The sequence below is a fragment of the Barbatula barbatula genome (genome assembly GCF_947034865.1).
Source record: "Barbatula barbatula genome assembly, chromosome: 16".
In the NCBI taxonomy this organism is placed as follows: Eukaryota; Metazoa; Chordata; class Actinopteri; order Cypriniformes; family Nemacheilidae; genus Barbatula; species Barbatula barbatula.
The window spans coordinates 4197923-4218629 of NC_136779.1; the positions used below are offsets into that span (position 1 = coordinate 4197923).

At 39.9% G+C, this 20707-nt stretch overlaps 1 protein-coding gene across 1 annotated transcript; it reads right to left on the reverse strand.

Moving 5' to 3' along the window:
- Positions 1 to 341: 341 nt before the first annotated feature.
- Positions 342 to 19112, reverse strand: hs3st3b1b (heparan sulfate (glucosamine) 3-O-sulfotransferase 3B1b). The gene is made up of 2 exons (XM_079476692.1): positions 18208 to 19112; positions 342 to 3350 (listed from the first exon to the last, which is right to left on the reverse strand). Exons 1-2 carry the CDS (start codon positions 18795 to 18797, stop codon positions 2732 to 2734), a joined length of 1209 nt encoding a protein of 402 aa, XP_079332818.1. The 5' UTR covers positions 18798 to 19112; the 3' UTR covers positions 342 to 2731.
- Positions 19113 to 20707: the final 1595 nt, after the last annotated feature.

Consider the following 20707-nt stretch of genomic DNA (forward strand, 5'->3'; position numbering starts at 1 on the left):
TCACATACACCAAAACGCGGAGAACCTACAACCGGAAGCAACGGATCTAAATAATTTAAAACATTGTAGTTTCATTGGCTGGATTTTACGACCTTCTTACCGATTGGTCGGTTTTCATAACAATCACTATTCTTCAAGTTTTGGTGGGCGGTCCTTGTCGAGAGAAAATTACGGTGTCATTTAATGCGCAAAAAAAAAATTGTTAAGTATTACGGATCTAAATAGGTTGATTTTTATTATGATTTTATGTTACGTTTTGTTTATTGGATTATACATTTACTGTGTGGAGAACAGCATCAATAATTGAATATGTGAATCATAAAGACAGAATACAGCAGTTTGGTAAAATATATATTTTATTTTTTCTTCATACAAAGCAAAAGTATGAATGTTCAGTATTTTATTATCTAGAAACATCTGTTCCATTTTGATCTTCCATGGTGTAAAATTAATTATTTTTGAGACCACAAAATACTCGGTTTACATGTCTTCCTCATCATTTGTACATAAAGATAATTTCTAGTCTATTTATTGTGTTATACTCAAGACAAACATTTCAAAAATCTCAATGTTTTATAAGGTTGAATAAAACTCAACCATCAAACAAATGCATCATAGATTGCCTAGATTGACCACAAGCGAATGTATGAAACCTTGCTCGTACCAAAGTTTGAGAGATCAGAATTCATATGCAGTTCACATGTAATCAGTGAGAGACGAAGTTCACGTATAGTACTCAGAAAATACTTGAACGATAAGGTCCTCTGTGACTTTCTGTTAAACAAAACCTAAAATCCAATTCCCCACGTAATATCGCAGGCGGCCCTAAGAACAAACATTTGATGAAAACTTGCTAGACCTTATTTCACTGCCACCGCCGATTGGATTTGTTTGCAATTGCAATGCGAATGCAACAAACTTTTATGATTTTATTAGAGTTAGAGGATAAACTTTGCATTGTTCTTTTTTGGCCTCCCCGGAACATTTGATTACTTGATGAATTGGATCAAGTAGGAAAAATGCCCTGGGACATGTCCCCCGCTTCCCCATTTAGTTCGGTCTTGAAGCGCCAGCAAGATTTGTATCGCTGTGTCCACACGGCTGATAAATATTACAATCCGCACAGTGATGGTTTGAGGCATAGCATGTTCTAAAACCAAACAAAAACCATCGAGCCAATTCAGGCAGCTTTTCTTTTTGTATTTTCATTTGCATTCATCCAAAACCAAACAAATAGACAAACCTTTCCCTCTGCATTTAATTTCCACAATATTAAATAAGGGTGAGATAACATGAAGCTAAGGTACATTCGTAATGGTCCTCCAATAATCTGCTTTAAAATCTCTCCCTCTAATTTTTGCCTGGTGTAATATCAGTATCTCTCAGCCCAATGTTAAAGCTAAGTTGTAGAAAGTGACTCGACCCCTCCTTAAAACCCTACACCTTAACCCAATGCTGAGGTAATGAGATCTGATCCAGGATCAGGTGCTCTGAGAGAACAGTAACTAGAGCTGCATTATGCCAAAATAATTTATCTTGCCGTGACACAGCCGCCATCTATGGGGTCATGGGGTGAATATCACAGATAACGAAGGCTGACTGTTGCTCTCCTTTGCATTACAAAAATTCAAGTAGAAAGACAAACAGAAGTACATGGAGGCGACATGAAACCAAGAAATAAAACAATGAGGCGTCTTTATGCGAGTTCATAAGCTTGTTAAAATTTGGCAAGAAGCATAGAAACGATATATGGTGAAAACTGTGTTTGGATGGGACGAAAAGAAATGAGCCTTGCTTTTCTAGTGTGAGTCAGTACTGGCATGAACTCACAAAGTTTTTGACAATCTTCTACATAAAGATAAGGAAAGGATGAAGCCTATCTGCTTTCAATGAGGCTTATGACATTCGGTTCCTACTAACAGCATTTTCACCAATTCAATTCCATTCATTGAAATGTTATTGAGGCTTTACTTGACCTTTGAACCTTTCAGATAGGGCAGTAGCCCAAGCCAGGTCTTTTTCTAAGAGGGCCATAAAGCTGGAGAAACCTAATCGATCCATTCAGACGAGTTACACGATTAGCATAATGTTGACATGCAGCCTCGCTGTTGTCCGAGATACTATTTAGCCATCAATGGATTGGCCATTCATTACAGGGACCGGCGGTCAACTCTAAACATGAGTGATACTGTAGGTAGCAATTAGGGATATTGATTCTCATGTTATTGAATGAAGACGGACATTAGATCAGCTTTTCTGCTTAACATAGCAGGACTCATGCCAGTATGGAGTGTAATGAAACGTGAAATGCAGTCAAGAGAACACGCTTTAAATTGAAATACAGTCTGTTCCTTTCTGGTACATTTCAGTGGATGTTCAGAATTTAGTGAATCGCAAATGGCTCTCGCTGTTGGTTTGTAAATGCAATATACCCGTAACAAACAGTTTTTTGTTGTCAAACCATTTGAGTTCAGTCTTTCTAAATTTGGAAGCACCATTATTCAGTGTGTATGGGAAAAATCTTAGTGTGAAATGTTGGTCGTGACACTTGAGGGCCAGATGGTATGTACAATATGGTTAGGCAGCTTAGTGAATTAATTGCTTAGAAATTAAAAATAAATTATTATAAAATAGATTTCTGTACATTTTACATATATATAGCAATCATCTCAATGCCATTTAAAATACACAGAAAATAAATGAAAAATTATAATGTGTCCTCCACTCAGCGTTAATCCCAACCAAAATTATGCCCCGTCATCTGGTAGAACTTCATGTTAAAAGGTCTATAGAAGTCTCGAAGTCTTTGCACCACCTCAGGGTCAATGTTTGGGTGGGTCCGCCCTTTGGTTTTGCCCAGGCAATGGGGTTTGCTGCTGCCCTCGGCCTTCTTAAGACAAGGGAAGCCCTTGGTCTGATTGAAGTAAAAGTGTTTGTCTGTGATTATTCGTTTCAGGCCCAGGAAGTCCTGCACGCGGCCCAACTCTCCGGCAGGGTCGGTGATCAGACGCTCTCCGCTGACAAACAAAATCTGTCCCATTGGGAAAAACTGCAGCCAGTTGTCCAGGTGCTTGGCGTAAATGCCGATCTGAATGGCGCTCCACGAGGTGTCGATCAACCCAGTAGTCCTGTTTTTGAACGTCAGGCTCTCAAAGGTGGGAATGTCAGGCTTCTTGGACAATGTCTGTGTGTAGTCGGAGATGGCTCGTGTGACGGGGTCCCGGACCACCACGATCAGCTTGGTGTCACGGGACATGGCGTAGATCCGGGCCGGAGCCTCACGCGTCACAAAGTAGCTTGGGGTTTTCTCCATGGTGATCTGGCCCTCTAGGGTCTTAGGCATCAGGTCCCTATGGAAAAAGAGAAGGGGGTTATAATGGAGGTGTAATGAAAACAAAATGTTGCATAATGCAATCAAACAGATGGAACATATGGTGCTCTTCAATCAATGAGCCACTTCAAGACCATGATTTTAATGCCATTAGCACTGGTTGCTAAACAACACAATGCATTAATGTGCAGATGCACAAAAACACCAAATGGGGTTCCTGAGAGCGTAGAAGTATTCTGATGTACTACTTTCATAAACTCACTTTTTAACTTAAAAATGCATCCGTGCTTAAACCCTATAGAGCTAGTTATCTAAAACATATAAATACATTTTCCATTAAATAGCTTTCGCATTGCTAATATTACGATCAGAAGGTACAAATAATTGGTCAATTGATTTGGATCACGGTCAGCTATGGAAAAAATCGTCTCCCATAGAGTTTCCAATGTATGACCTCAGCAATAGTACTCACCACATAGATCTAAACAACAATTTATACTTCAAAGCAACCGAGGCTAATGCAAAAGGCCACACTCATAGCAAAGGCCTTCAAAACGTATGTGCTTTCCACATGAAAGTTCCTCAGCCTTGTTTAAAGTGAGCAATCTGTTGCAGGCAGCTTTCAGGGGCACTTACTGAGTGAAATGAATAGGCTATGTGCAGAACCACAAACAAGGGCCATTCGAGAAGAGGCTTTCTAAATAAAAAGTCAACAGCAACCAGCAATGTTAACAGCAAACATGCTTGGGTTTATAGTCCGATCCAAACAGGAGGAGCGTACTGTATTACAGCGAGAGAGGTGATAACAGAAGACTTTGATGAACATATGGGTGTATGTATCCTATTTCATTGGCGCACGCTCTTGACAGAAGAAAACCCGGGTATATCACGTTAATGTTAAAGAAAACAAATGCATGAACGTTTACGTCTGCACTGGCATCCGACCAGGCATGAAATTGGTTGAGATAAACTAATCTAACATATATAGTATACATATACATACATACAATTAAATTTCTTTAAAGGATCACATATAGTCAACTACAGTTGAGTCAAAATAACCCAATGTGCACCTGCTGGTAAGCAAACAAGTAAGTTTTTTTGTGTTTGTGGTAAGTGTGAAGCTCCACTTTGACATCAACGGAATCGACAGTAAAAGCCTCCTTAGGGTATCAGCGTATGCACAGATAAGACTCTTGTTGGTCTGTTGTCTCTGCAGTATCTGTGTTGTGCATCTGGGCTAAACATACTGACACATTGTAAACTGCAATGTCAGCATCTAGTTTAGTCCCGCTCCATGTGTTTACACTCGACCATGATCCCTAACCTGCACACAACCCTCCGTTCTAAAGGATTTTCCCGGATCACATAACTGGAACAGCAAACTTTGTAGTGAAGAAATCCCCATGTTGCAAGTGAAAATCCAACATCAATCAAATCGGTATCAGAAAACAGCCCAGGGCTTCAGGAGGTAACGCTGGTTTATTTGATGGAAAACTGTTGGCAGATATGTATGGTTACATGGCTTCACTAAAGAGCTTGCCACAGATCCAATTATGATAATATCAGTTTGATTACTGCTCTGTCAGAATATTGGAGTGAAAAAAACCCTCATTAATCTATGTTAAATGAAAACAGATTATGCTAGTGCCTTTTTACGCAACGCGGCAAACACACACCATCTTCACAGTTTAACCGTTTATTACTAGTCTAGAGGAAATGTGTATAAATGTGTTGGCTTACAAATACTTAGTCTGAAAGTGTGTGGTTAAAAAAAAGTGTTTATTTACAAATTATTGCACATAAGGTGCAAACCAGCTGTAAGTGCACGTGTGTGCGAGATAATGCAGGCTTTTGTCATTTTACTGTTAAATGAACCACCCACATTTACTGCACTGAGGAAATAAATTACACAAATGCACACGAATACACGCCAAAATATGCAAATTCTATTTCAAATTTCACATATGATCTTAATTTAACTTTAACCAGTCAAAACATAAACAAGAGGTTGAATTCTACACATCATGATACAATTTTAAGCAAGCGAGCACAAGTACGCAAGAACAGACCTGTATGTGTTTTTTTGACAAAACATGAATAAAACTGTTGTTAGTCTTATCTTAAAGGGATACTCCACCCACACTTAATTCTGTCATGAATAACTCCCCCAGCCCCAAAGTTGTTCCTAAACTGTATAAATGTCTTGTTCTGTAGAACACAAAGAAAGATAGCAAAATGTTAGCAAGTGACATTTCTGGGACATCATTGACTATCATAGTTGGAAAAATTACAATGCAGTCAAACCACTTGCTTTGTTCTTCAAAATATCAAATATTTTGTTCAACAGAACAAAATAAATGATATTAAACAACAATCTTTCCAACTGATGTCCCAGAAATGTCAGTATTTCCAAATATATTTCTTTGTGTTCACCAGAGCAAAGAAAATTATACATGTTTGAGACAACTTTAGGGTAAGTAAATGATGACAGAATTTTTGGGTGGAGTATCCCTTTGTGCTGCCACCTACAGTAATGATGCAAAAACATCTTAAATAATAGTGTAAAAAGATAATCAGGTTCAGACTAAACAATACAACAAAGTGTGAAAAGGGTCTTCATTTTGTTTCAAAGATGTGGGGGAAGGAATCCTGAAAGAGTGAAAATAAAACAGTTGTGAGAAACTTGCAAAAGAAGCCATCCACGATCAGAAAGGCAGGGAAAAGGGGGTTAAAAAAGACAAGTAGGCAAGCTCTTGGAGGAACAATAGGCTTTCTTGCCCGTTTTGATTTATGAGGCGCTTCTTTTTAGACATTCCGCCAGCAAACAGCCAATGCTTTGACACCCAAGCCCTCTTTTTTCCTCTTTTCTTTGAAAACGGATCATTGTCCTTCACTGATCTTAAAGAGCAAGGGCCGTGAAGGGGCATGGAGTAAGGGGGAGGGACATTATTGAAGGATGAGTGGAGAGCACTTCTGTGGCTCTCTCAGGGCTGGACAAGAGCAGGTTGTGGAGAGCCCTTGAGTTGAACGTGTGCCTCGAGTGCCTCTACAACACGCGGCACACGCTGTTACAGGTAAAGATACGCTCGTGTTAATTATTGAAGCTGCCATTAGAAAGTGGAGATGAGTGCTATGAAAGATTCTGCTGATAAAAAGAGCAAGTACTCTCAAGTGATGAGCCTGGGACCTTCTGGCCAAAGTTTTCTAAAAGAGCTATATGGCCTGGCTTGCTAGTGGACATCGCTGTTGTGAAGCAACTTTTGGAAATCTCCAAAACAGGAAATATAAAATGCTGCTAAAAAAGTGGGCTATGATAAAACAAGTTTTGTCTTAGTAGAGAAAAAAACAGCAAGGAAGAGACAGAAAGATAAGAAAAGGACAACGAACAAGAGGAAGGACTTTTTAATAGATATGCTTTGTTCTTCCCATCAAACAGGGTTGAGAAGAGCCTGTTTGGCTTACTACAGACACAGTAGCCCCCAAAAATCCCCCAAGCCTGCCGTATCTATAATCTTACAGCTTTCAAGTCAAAAGCCACAGTATATCTGTCTTTCAGCTCTAGTATTGTTTTGGGTTATGTTTTGGCTCACTTTTGTTCTTTTTCTCTTTCTTTTTTTCTGTATGTGCAAACTGATATGAAGTAGAAACACGCATCCAAAGCTTTAAAGTCTCGCAAGGATCAGAAACGCACAGACATACCTGCAGGTTGGTTTTGAAGAGAGAGTCAAAACAGACCCAATCTCTGAGCACCTGCATGTGCACGCGTGTATCTTTGATGGACATCTCCTGAGCCTCGCCGCTGCTTCACAGAGAGTTGAGAAGCTGTTTAAATAAGCTGCAGTATAATAAAGTCTCAGCAGTCAAATAAACCTTAATGAATTGCCAATGAGTTTAACAGCTTGGCACTCAGAAAGCCAAAAAGACAAAGTCCAGGCTTACAGCACTTACGTTGATGTAAAACGGCAGTACCCATGCTGAAGTGGTTGTGTGAGGGCAAGTTTAAAGCCTGGGCATGTAATGTGTGGCTCTTAAAGGTATAGTTTCCCCAAAAAGAAACATTTTACTTTTACTCAACACTGTTACTATAAACCTCATTGTTTTTCTTCTACACTATATAGTAAATGTTCTGTAAAACACACTCTAGTTTTTCATAGTCAGACTATTGATTACAATGCTTGAACCCCATACTACCGGTGTCATAGTGATCTAAGCGTTTGAGTGACACTTCACCCGACCAAAGGCTACAGGGCCGCCTTTCCGGCAGGGTCACTCTCACCCCCATGCACTGCTAACTATCAGAAGAGGAGAGCGGAAAAACAGATGTGACATTCATGAACTAACAAAGGGCTAATACTCACAAATAATATAGATCTTCTTGTTTGACTGAGCGATCGCCATCAGTTCACATGGCACTGCTTTGGTCTTCTTGGTCACACATTGGTGTTTTATCAATTGCATTCTTGAACTACTTATGGTTTAAAAGTATTCATTGGATGCTTAAATTATGTAAATTATGACATATCTTTGTGAGATAAGGGTCTGTTCTTTACTGCGTCTGGAAAGCCTACGAAGAAATATGGATAGACGGGGCACTCTGCGGATACATCTGGTCGTCCAGCCACCTCACAGCCTACACAATATTTTCTGAGCGTTGTCATCATAGAGACCCAAGTGAAGCTGTAGATTTCAAATGCGCCCTGCAGGAACCTTGACATTATATTTAACCGCAGAGCAAAACTGCAGCCGTAAATCTAGGGAGCAAAACTGGCTTTTATAGCACAGGCAACGGGAGAATGGTAATGTGATGGCAAGAGGAGAAACTACAAGAAAAATAGCACGACACAGCGCCAAGATGAGGATGTGTGTAGAAGCTCACTGCTGTATTTTGAGAGCCACTTAGAGACTCCTGACAGTTTATTTCCTAAATGAGAATTGCCAGAGGTCTTAACAGTTTAAAGTGAAGGGACCGTAGATACCACAGACAAGTGTGTTTTATGAACGCAACTGCTTTGTTTTACCTTTCCCCACCTAACCTCTCTAATTCTGTCTAAGTTTCTCAGGTTTCTCCTCAGCCTTAGATCTTCGCCATGTAACCTTGACGTGAACATAAAGAGGTGTAAACGTCCGTCTCCGCAGGACCCGTGTAAGGTGTTAGTGCGTCTTAGCTTGACGTCCCGACGTTCTCGTTGACAGATGCCGTCACTGGATCTGTATTAGACGGGGAGAGAAAGGCTCTCACGTGAAGCGACCGCAGATTAATAATGAAGGAACGGGGAGGATTGCAGACACTTGTGACCTGCCTTTCTCTGAGAATAGACACGCTTTTCCTTCAGAGACGTCTCTAAAGACGGTTACACCTTAATGCTGATCTAGTTGCTCATTAAATTATTATGTCCGAGCCTGCAGTCAGGCAGACATTCGGAAAAATACTTCATCGTTGGTTTGAGGTTAAAACAGCTACATGAAATAGACCTTGAGTGGTCAAAAAGTACCCCCCGAAAACACTAAAAAGAAATGTTTCTGTATGTTTTCTCTCAGAGTGGGGGGCTTTGGTTTTGGGTTGAAGATTGGCTTCTTTAGGGTGTCAAGGGCAGAAAAATATATCTAAACCTCCCAGCAGCGCTGTATTTATAAAGACGTTCAACATCTGTGTCGTGAGAGAGGAGAGGGTATCTGCTGAAAAATCATAGACTGTACTTTGCCAACCACAATTTCAGCCCCGTTTTCTTTCTTCTTTTCTTGCGCACCGTCTCGCCCTCAAACTCATTCTAAACCACAGTGGCCTCTGAAAAGGGCAGAACACCCATAAATCACTGAGAACTCAGTCTATGTAAGTCGCAATCTGCCCAGACTCCGTTTAAGCATTATTTGCTGCCATTCAACGGCTACCAAAATCTCTTTAAATCAAGACTTGGGTGTCTGTCCGCTGCTCTGAGTTGCACATTGAATTACAGCCACACAGTCGTGCCAGCTGAGTGGAATTACTCTGCGTTAGCAACCAGACTGTGCGTGAAGAGGCTTCCATCAGCCCTGAATAAAAGATGGAGGCATGAAGGGAGGTAATAAAGTGTGTCGCTCTCTTTCTTGCTCGCTTGTGCATTTTAAAGAGCTATAGTGCTTACTGATGAAAAGAGAGGTTTTCAGGGTGTACAACAGAACTGGACACTTTGACTAGACTGGTGGCATACTGTACCTACAATTTCTGCCATTTGGGCCATATTTAAATAATGTAGGATGCCTTTTTATATGCAAAACAGATTTTTTTGTGGTAGAAACTACAATTCACTTTCTGAAAAAAGATTCACTTTCTGCTTGCCAATATTCGAAAAGTACAGTACACTTTTCACAAATGAATCCATTCATAATACAATTTATCCAAGCCAAGTTACAAGGTGATATACTTTAAGTTAGTATTTCTTGCTTTGGCAAGAACCAGATATTCATTTGTGACCCGGTCTGTAAATGCGAGCTATGAGATAATGATCATAAGAGATAAAGATTGATTTCAGTTTTTGACATGGTTTTACTTCGTTATTTTTTTACGGATCTTTTGCATGATGTACAATGATATTATGTAGACAACAGTAATCACATATAATGACTTTAGCTGAGTTTTCACAGATTGGGTCAAATTTATGTAATGCTTAAGGTCATTTAATACATTATTCAAACGTGAAAATGTTTAAAACCATTCTGCACACAGAACTCTGAGAAATGCAAACCCAAATATCCAAACAATTTGTATGTTATAAAAACATCTCTGTCCCTAATAAAGTAGCTCACCTCACTGCATATTACTATAAACGTTTAACAGTATTCATATGCTGAGTGACCCATGTACGTTCCACAAACATTAGCTCTTTCATTTAATCCTCTCTTGAGTTATAAGCACCGATCATGCTTGCACCCCAATGTTTGACTTGCTGTTGTTAATCCTTAGTGATAAGCTTGTTTACCTTGGATGTTTGTTAAGGCGGTCTCACACTTCATTTACATTTTCACTCAATAACACAACCGGTCTATAGACTGTGATGTGTTTAGTGTCACTACTGATGATGAGCTTGTTGACCAAGGCTTAGCATTTGCAAGAAGCTACAAAAAACAAACCGTTTGTACTGTAGATCAGCAATGGGATCGTGAACACGTGATGTCAATAATGCCACTGGTAAACTTATACTTAGAAAAATATGTCTTATTTATACAATATTTCAATATAAAAGTAAATTAAATATTCTATAACTAACAAGAATGGGCAGTGTCTTAAAAATATTCTGGAGTGCCATAAAGATCATCTCTGTAGAGAATATGATATCTTACTGAATTGTTATACAACTGGCACAGACAGTCTTCAAAGACCTTCAAAGTCAATGCTTTTCCACTTTTCAAAGCCTAAACAGAGACACAAGCACACACAGGCAAGCACCATTACATCCTGTTTTGCTTGGCACACGGTCCTCTCTAACGGAGAAGCTTTTGAAGACAGGTGAGCTTTAAGGTCTGGGAATTTCCTCCGTGTCTGTCAAGCCGTTACATCAGAGGCCTACAACACAGCTGCATTACTTTGACGCTGCAGGTAATGGTTTACAAATTCCTGTCGACTATTCTCCATCGCTAACCTGTAATTAGCTTTATTATGTGGTGATAGAACCCATGTGGATAAAACTGCACAGATACAGGAAGACTATAAGGACAGCCTGGCTCCTTCTATGGAAAGACCCTGAGAAACCTTTTGGACGACGGCCTAGCTTTAGTATCACAAGGCCCATTGAGAAAATGATAACTGCCGTGAAAAACAGAGAGATCACTGTTGAACCTTTCTGCTGACGGTAAACAGCCGAGTGCGGATGTCAGGTGCAGTTATGATTTCAGGGATTTTCAGGTAGATTGAGATGTTTTTGCTTTCTGTTTGCGTTCCAATTCTGCAAGAAAAAAATCAAGGTACTCCATTTCAACAGAAAATGCCTTTGAAATCACAATTGAGATTTGACGTTTGAGAAACATACTATAATAAGTTTGATTCGGTTATAAATGTTGGTTTTGTTTAAAGAGTGTTAAAAAACTGAAGCCAGGAAGTTCTTCTACATCAGCATTGTTTACGTCTTCCGAAAGTGGTCTATATAAAATAAAAAAAGTGATTTTACTCTCCCTAATAGCCGGTCCCTCTCCTTCGAAAAGTGAGAAAGACAACAATATGAAAAGCTACAAGAGAAAGTGTGAGGACAAAAGAGGTGACAGCTACTGGACGCTGGAGACACAGGCTCTGTTGCCCTGGAGCTCGGTTCACGCTGTGCTCCTGTGGGCACATCAGCAGAGTGTGTGTTCCTTTAATTGTCTGCTCTTTTCGGGCTGAGGTTAATGGAAACCTCGGGGGTCTCTACTTCCCCTAATGCTGTGCTTTCACTTTCTACACTGAGAGACAGACAGACACACAAACACGGTGCCCCTAAAAATCATCTACACTCAATGTTTTCTATTATACCGTAAATGTGAGTCACATTCCTTCCCAGCGCTCCCTGCTTTCTCACATGTCACTCCATCTACTAATAATCCTCCTTAGGGTGTCAGACTTTTACGGAATGAGTTTGATGATCTCACACTGTAGAGGACAGAGCATGTTGGAGACATGAGACAGCGATTACTGAACCACAGAGTTCTGTAGCCCAAAGGCTTCCTTGTACGTTGCAAAGACTGTTTATTTATCTACAGTAAATGAGCATTTACTGGCTGAAGGAGAAAGGCTAGCATTATTCTGACATCCAACATCCAAATTATCACCTCGTTTAAAAAAGGACTAATTCATGGCAAGCTCAGATGGAGGCAACTAAATTAAAGAGGTCAAATCTCTTGTTTTTGGCAGTCGGGAATACGCAAATGATATTTCAATGCATCTTGGTTCAGGATGTAGCAGAAGAAAACTATTGTCTGTTTCTACGCTTTATCTGCATATACAACGCCCCCTGCCCTCATTCATTGTTCGTATACATTGCATCTAACTATGGCAATTTGAAGGTCAGAAACACAAGTGGGTGCCATCAAGTTCCTGTTGGCCACTGTCCGCCTCTATTCTATCATCCAATAGGAGGATCCTGCATAAGGTGGCCATGTTATTTTTCTTTCTCCGAGGGGGACGGTAGTATGAATGGAAGACCACCACAATGGCCCTCTACTGTCTGCCTCTCCCCAGGCCACCCCTTTCACAATTAGCCAGTGATAATTTGGTGAATGAAAGCCCCTTTCTTTATTCTCAGACCCTCCCTGCTTGGTTTATCCCACTGGTAAAGCCATGCCAGCTCAAGCGGGGGACACTGGAGGCCCCTGCTCTCTTCCTCTCTGTCCTGACCAATGTGCCTGGTTGGGGTGGCTTCTTGTGGGCACTGAGGCCTACAAACGCCCCGCCTCTGACCGGGTGAAGCGGAGCTTGATGTGGGGCCTGGCGTGCAAAGAGTATTAGACACATACATGGGTATGTTGTTATGAGAGGTACACTACCGGTCAAAAGTTCTGGATCAGTTATTTCTTTATTTAACACAAATTTATTATAGAATTACAGAAATTGAAGTGTGATAGTTCACCCAAAACTGACAGTTCTGTCATCATTTACTCAACCTCTTGTCATTTCAAACCTGTGTGACTTTCTTCTGCAGAATATAAAAGTAGGAATTTTGAAGAATGTTGGTAACCAAAATGCAGTACCCATTGACTTGCATTGGTTTTGTGTCTGTACAATAGACGTCAATGGATACATCGTTGTTCGATTACCAACATTCTTTAAAATATTTTATTTTGTGTTCAGCAGAAGAAAGAAAGTCATACAGGTTTGAATGAGTAAAATGTTTGGGGTGTCACTATCACTTTAAAGAAAATGCTTTGCCCAGAATTGGCAAAAATGTGCCTTTGGCATTTTATCCATATTTTAACAATTCATCAATATTAAAGCATTCAAACATTGAAGCATGTTTCTATTTTTAAACCATGCGAAAACAATTCAGGCAGTGTACGTTAGATTCGATCTTGTAGCCACAATTCCAATAAACTCTCACCATTATATTCGAGACACAATGACGCATCGGTTGAGTGAGTTCACCTGTTAATTGCAGTTTAGGGGAAACAAGAGGAGCACAGTGAATGGAAAAATAGACCACAGATCAGCAGAGTTGCTCGTTTTTGAAATAAGTTTGGGAGAGGTGAAGGAAATGGAGCTGTGGATGAACACTGAACCTTTGGCCTAAAGGACGCTGTGCAGTTTATACAACACCAAAGCACCGTTTGGAGGCGGCCCTTTGAACATCCTCAGCCGGGACTGATCAGACTCTCAACAGAGGACGTGAACGTGCTGACTGCTGAATCGATGACTGGTTAAAGTTCAGAATCAGCTAAGCAGAGAAAGTGTATTGTACCACGAGTACCGTATTGTACACTGTGTGTGTGTGTGTGTGTGTGTGTGTGTGTGTGTGTGTGTATGTGTGCGCGCATGTGTTTTAGGAACGAAGAGGGGTTGATCGGGTCTCACCTGCAGTGCAGATGGTCTTATCATAGGCAATGTTGCCCAACAGATTCTTAGATAACCCAAGCCACAAAGACCTTTAACCCTACACCACACAGAACCCGACACAGCGTAAACTAATCGATACATCCAGTCCCACAGGATCTGAACTGGCATTAGTAATTTCTTTGTGCTTATCTATGTGTGAGAGTGAATGTTTCAGTCAACCAGCCAACCAACTACCACCGCTACACACTCATTACAAAAACAAAATCCACCCATACACCCATCCCAGTCATATAGAGCTTTCTGTTTTCCAACACACCCAATAGGCACAGCTAAACTTTGATCTTTGGTTTGATCTCTCACAGTGCCACTTAAGATGCTTTGTAGAAGCCGGAAAGAGGAGGTCACTGGCCACAGCGTCCGTATGGGTCACCTACATGGTAGCGTAAACTCCCCTGGAGTGTGGGTACAAAAGCAGGTGCATCCATCCAGAACTGACCATTCCACGGATGGGAGTCCTCATCTGGACGAGGTGGCAGGGGGTCGTAGCAGCTTCAAAGATAAGAACTTTCAAGTGACAGACCTCCGAGAGCATTCTCGGAACAGGATTGTTTTTTAGTGGAGCCTTTCCCTCTCATGGAACAATGCTCCGCTTTGCTCTTTGTAAGTCTGCGGTTACGGATTGTGTCAAGAACTGCTAATCAAAAAACTTGCCTGTAATCTCAGGATGGACTCGGGGATTGCACACTAAAGAGCATGAAGTGTAGAATAAAGAATAGCATTATTCACAACTACACCCCAGAAGCAAGAATAAGTAACCTCCAGTAACACACTGAAAAGGTTGCATACTCCAATGTTCCATTCTTGGAAGAGATGTTTGGCTTTCTAAACTGCTGGTAGGTTTAAATGTTACGTAACTACAAGTCACACACAACACCAGAGCTTCCGCAACGCTCGCCGGTCCGACCCTGTCTGCCTGGGTGGGTGGGATTTTTGAGAAGCCAACTGAACCACTTATGAAATCATTAGAGCCCCTTAAAATTAAATAAACTTAAAGCAGCAAAACCAAAGACTTTTGTGAGACCTCAAAAATCTGAAAAATTGTTTCTTGGAAAGCTTTCAGTTTGTTCGTACAGTAATATATTTTATGAATTTACCAACAGCTGCGATTAACTCAGACCAGGTGTTCTTGGGAAAAGCTCATTACAATAAAACAATGTAAATGGAAAAGTGTCATATCTGCAGATAATACTGGTTCATAGATGTATATTAATTTTATATAGTATCTAACTCTGTACGAACCAGCTGAACATGTATTCTAGAACAAAAGCTTATCTGCCATCACTTTTTCACTATCACCCCACCTGTTGCACAATATCCGACATCTATCTTTTGAAGATCTATCACCATTCGTTTGTTAAACGCAGACGACACGTTGCTCATTTTTTCTTTGTCACAGTTGTCTTGCACATTGAGAGCATTAAGGCACCGTTTCCTGTGAAACCGCTTTTAACAATGCATATTGTGATCAAATGTGTACAAATAAATGTAACTTGACCTGACCTCATTTAAGACAGCTTGCATGCTTTCCATGCACAGGCATTTTCCCTTCCATACAGTTTTTGTAAGAGCCAACCAGCTTAAACAACACACTGACTCGAAAACTACATTTAATTCTCTGTAAACAGGTCACTTGAGTTAGACACACAGAAACAATAAAAAGTCTGCATTTGTGCAGTATCCGTATCCCAAACAGCAGTGCCCAGATATAGAATTTCGTTGTGGCATCCCATGTGCAACTAAAACCAGCAGCAATGCTATTATATGCGAATCTCGTCAAATCCGAGACGCAGAAAATCTTATGATGAGTGGAAACCTACATTCTACCCTATCACTTTCATTTCACTTTTTGTATGCAATGAATCTGCTAATTGGTCTTTGAGAAGTCACTTTCGATCAACTGCATAACTGACATTTACATTGCTCGAGGATAAAACTTTGGAGATGAGTCTTCAAAACACTTGCCCACAGTCCAGGTTTAAAACTAACAAGTAGGGATGTAGCAAAATGATCGATATATCATGTTATCCAACAGCAAACAATCTCAATATCATGTTCACATGACTTTATGAAAGATAGGTCTTCTGGGCCTAACATAGAGAATGTTAGAAAAAATAATAGATGTTACCTTTGGCATGGTCTGACATAATTATTTTATTCTTTAAAAGGGAATTTAAGGCAATTTGACCCATCTCATACTATATCTCATAACTATAAGCAACAGTTATGATTAAAGGATAGAGAAAAGAGGATCCTTATGGCGCTTTTCCAAATCATAATTTATAATTTTAAATGTTACCGTGGACTTTATATCGCGGTATATCGTACAGTGAGATATATATATATATATGGATGAATTTTATTACACTGACTCCTTGACATTTAAATAATTAATGAAATAAACAGTTTGTCTCAACATGCGTGAACATAATTGTCTTTATTATAAAAACTGAAGAACCGAGCTTTCACTAAATCGCCATTCTCTAATCTGTCCTTTTTTCTAACGTCGCATGTATTTTAAAGCGTTTTTAAAGCTTTGCATATCCTTTTAGAGAGACAGGCGTTCAGTTCAGAAGTTTTTCGCTCGGGGCCCGGGGTAACCGTACACAGACACCCGGCCAATAAATCCCCCTTTCGCTCTTCAGTTTCATTTTAAAACAATCGATTCATATCATCACATTTTACCGTGGAACATTAAATGTTTTATTATTTGTCGAATTCGAACATGAAGATGATCAAAATATCATCACATTTTAATAGGAAGTCAAAACTTCGATTTTTTTTCCTCGATCTTAGGTTCGTTTGAAATGCACAAGAAGGTCTTTGTGAAATAAGTGCTATTAAGTGCTATTCTGTTACGCGTCCTAAAACTATAACCTAGATAAAACGAATAAGCACATTAATAGTTTTTTAAACTTACCCAATAAACGCTTAAAATACGCTGTATCCCAAATAAAGCAGAATAAAGAAAAAGAATTGATTTAACACATTTTACTGCAAAATTTTATAGTTTGAAACACTCCAAAAAGATGAAAACAACGGCATCCGTGAAGCTAAACTTGAAATGAGAACATTATAAACGAGCGTTCAATTCACAAGGCGCTCGTTTTATTGACCCATCCCGTGTATTCTGTATTATTTATTTATTTCTCTCAATTCCAACGACCATAAAAACTTTAGTAGAAACCACGTCGTCGATAACTAACCAAACTATTATAACCAAACGAACCCAACACGTCGAATACATTATATTGAATTGCTTTGATTTTGTTTGGTATTTCGGAAATTAAAGAGCAAGGCTAATAGGCCTATATCACATAAAACACACGACAGACAATACATTTAAAAAGTTATAAAAGCGAAAGGAAAAGTACAGGTCCGTTAACCTGCAATGATCCGGTGTGTCCAACAGAGACCACTGCGCAACATCTGTGGTCGGATACGCTTCGTCTCTCAAACTGCTACAATCACAAAATCTATAACCACCGACCGTTCAAGACCCGGTGTGTTTATTTGAATAATATCGATATGAATTAATGTGTATTTAAAGGACCGTGTTCAACATTTCCGAGCATTCTCCAATTCGAATAACCGGGCAAAGTCTAATACTTTGACAGCAGCAACGACCAAACCAAAGTAAACGTTTAATAAGCTGGATTGTGAAAACCAGCAACTGACTGTAACTTTTTGAGTCGATGCTTTTCCAGAGGGTTTCCAGACCATTCCACCTGATCGTTTAATCGTCGCACATTATTCAATTTGGTGTGGAAAGGTAACACATAAAGCATAGGCTCCAATAAAAACAACGCTTGAGATCAAGCCAGAATTCAGCATGCAAGGAAGATATCTGCCAGACAAAAAAGCGACGAGGAAATAAGAAAATATTTGTTGAACATTTTGACTTTTTATGGCAAATGAGATACAATTATTAGGCTTTAAAAATTAAACCTCCCGTAGATGAAATCACAAAATACCGTACAGAAGGATAAAACTCAAAGACAGGGTGCTAATAAGAATATACAATTCACAATATTTTTCTAAACGATTCTAAGCCAGTTTAATAGACAATCTTGTTTTTTTTGGTGAAAACTAACTTCTGTGCGAGTGTGTGTGTAGCTCGCTTCGTTATACTTGCAAAGACCCATTTCACGTTTTTACAAAAGCTTTCAAACGAACCTAAATATTTTAAATGACTTATAAGCTAAACAAAAGCGGCACAGTTATTTTGTCTTTTAGTTTTAGAGAGAGATTTGGTGAATAATTCAATCAGTTAACAACAATGGAAAGTATTCAAGTTTCCTAGGAAAATCATTGGAGTTTTTACCTGTACCAGTCCAGTCCGTTGTCATAGTTGCGGTCGAAGAAGTGCGGCTCCGCTCCGACAGCGCGGATATCTGGATGCACGCGTAGAAACTCCAGCAACGCGCGCGTGCCTCCCTTCTTTACGCCGATGATGATCGCCTGCGGCAGCTTCTTACTGCCCGAGCCGTTGGAGAAACTCGACAGCGAAGAGACTCTCGGGTCTCCTCCTTGCCCGTCCTCCCAGTCGTCCGCTCGGTCCACTTCCACGTCATTTTTGGAGAAGCCTCTGGGAGCCCTTCTAAAAGTAGGTTCATCATAATCTGACTCTATGTCCGTCCACGAGCTCTGCGCCCTGGGCAGCAGTTTGGACATCACCGGGTCCGGTCGGCCACTTTCGGCTTCTGCGTATTTCCCGACGAACTCGGTCTCCCTCGCTCGATTATTGTCACTATTGTCCGCGAGTAAACTTCGTGGCACGGTGGCACAGAAGCCCACGCAGGAGTACAGCATGTAAACCCAAAGGAGCAGCATGATGAACAAGAGCCCGAGTTTCTTCTTCACGGGACTGACGGAGAGCGCGTAAAGATGGTGACAGAACGGGCTATATTCCATAAGCCCTGTGCGTAAAGACCTTCGCGCTCCAGCTGGACATATTGACGGGTGCGCACGATTCTGTCAAGGTCCGGCTTCAGGAATCCCCGCTGTCTTTACGAGCCATGAGCGCACAGTAAAATAAACACCAATCCACGGAAATTGAGTAAACTACCCCAAAGTGGACGGAACGTCTAGGAATTCGTTTTGTGATGCTCTGTCATAGTTACGTATATAAACGAGAAACTGGCGAGAGCGACCGATTCCCTGTTCGATACCGAGCCGCGGAAGCAGCTCCCGGTCGCATCCCCGTCCCGTCCTCCTCCGTGAGAGAGTATGAGCGCACTGAACGGAGTACTAGACCTTATAGAGCGCTGATGCGGGTGAGTGACAACTGGGCCAGCCTACCAACGCACAGCGATTTGAATAATGGCGGAGCAGTCTGCCAATCAGAAAGCGACATTATTTTAGAAAAGACATTCCGACGCGGAGTTGACGGAACTCTCTTATTTGGTAGACGGGAATATTTTTTAAAGTTTGATCAACGTTGTGCACACGTGAACACTTAAGAAAAGTAACTTAATTAAAAAGGTCAACGTTAATGTGTTTATTATTAATTATAGACCACTAACATAGTTTAAATAACACAAACCAACGTCAGATATCCTAAAGACAGGTTTGAATGACTTGATATTATTTGTATTTAAAAAGGGTATAAAAGTTTACAATTAATTCACTTTTGGTGGACTTAGGTGAAATAAAAAGAGTAAGATTAAGATGGCTTATACGTGAGTAAAACTGCTGTGTAGCCTACTTATTATGTGAATTTAGTTCAGAGGTTTGATTCATTTGCGATTAAACTTAGTAGGCTTTAAAAAGTAAAAGAATAAGTTCAGGAAAAGTTACAATATTTCAAAAAAATGTAATAAATAAATAGTTTTGAGCATGAGCATGGCTTTTTCAATGTGTCGATTTATCAAATCTTTTAAAATAAAGCAAGCTGCTTTAAAAACGGGATTTAATATAATGAATCCTACACTTTTTATTTGTATTACCTAACTTACTGGTCTATATTAATGTACAGTTATTTTACTGGCATGTGCAAGTTTAGCCTAACGGTTCAATCAATCAATCAATAGTTTATTTATTTTATCTGCCCATTACTAAAGGATGTTTAAGGGAAAAAAAACAGCTTAAATCTCACGAAGCTTTCACAGCAATCTGATATTTTCTTTGCCACAATAAGAGTTAAAATGCAACCCGCGTGTGATATTGTTTAAGAAGATTATGCTTCACAATTAAAAGCGACACCCCATGTCGGATAACGTAAATTGAATAAAGCCTAAAAAAATCCTTGACACGTGCTATATTTCACGGCATTTTAAAACGCAATTTTATTATGTCAGCGTTATCACTGAATATTAGAAAGTGTTTCTAAACTTGGCCATATGAGGTATTGAAAGCAAACTTCATTATGATTTATATTGGACGGCCCACAGAAAAAAAAACGTTTGAAAGGAAAATAAATCGTATATGCAAGTGATTTATTGCTGTCTTAATGTTAAAAAGACCACAAAACATTAAAACCCATTTTTTGCATTTAAAAATTAGTATGTGAAATTTTCCAGAATTTGAATGAGCACAAACTACAGTCCCGAAATTTTAAAGGCAGAATTCTACATTAAATTGAGCCCTTTCCCTTACTAACCGATATTAAACAAGGTGGAAAGAAAAGAAAAACATGCTAAAATCTTTAAAACCAGTGCAGTATTTTCCACGTATAATAATGCATATTTCTACATCACTATTGACTTTGGCACAAACCTTCAACTCTGCTGTCGCGTTTCGCGACTATAATGTATCAAGTAGACCGCATTTCTAAGATTGATGTCACTTCGTGGGTTAGAGAACGAGCGACTCCCTTAAGAAAA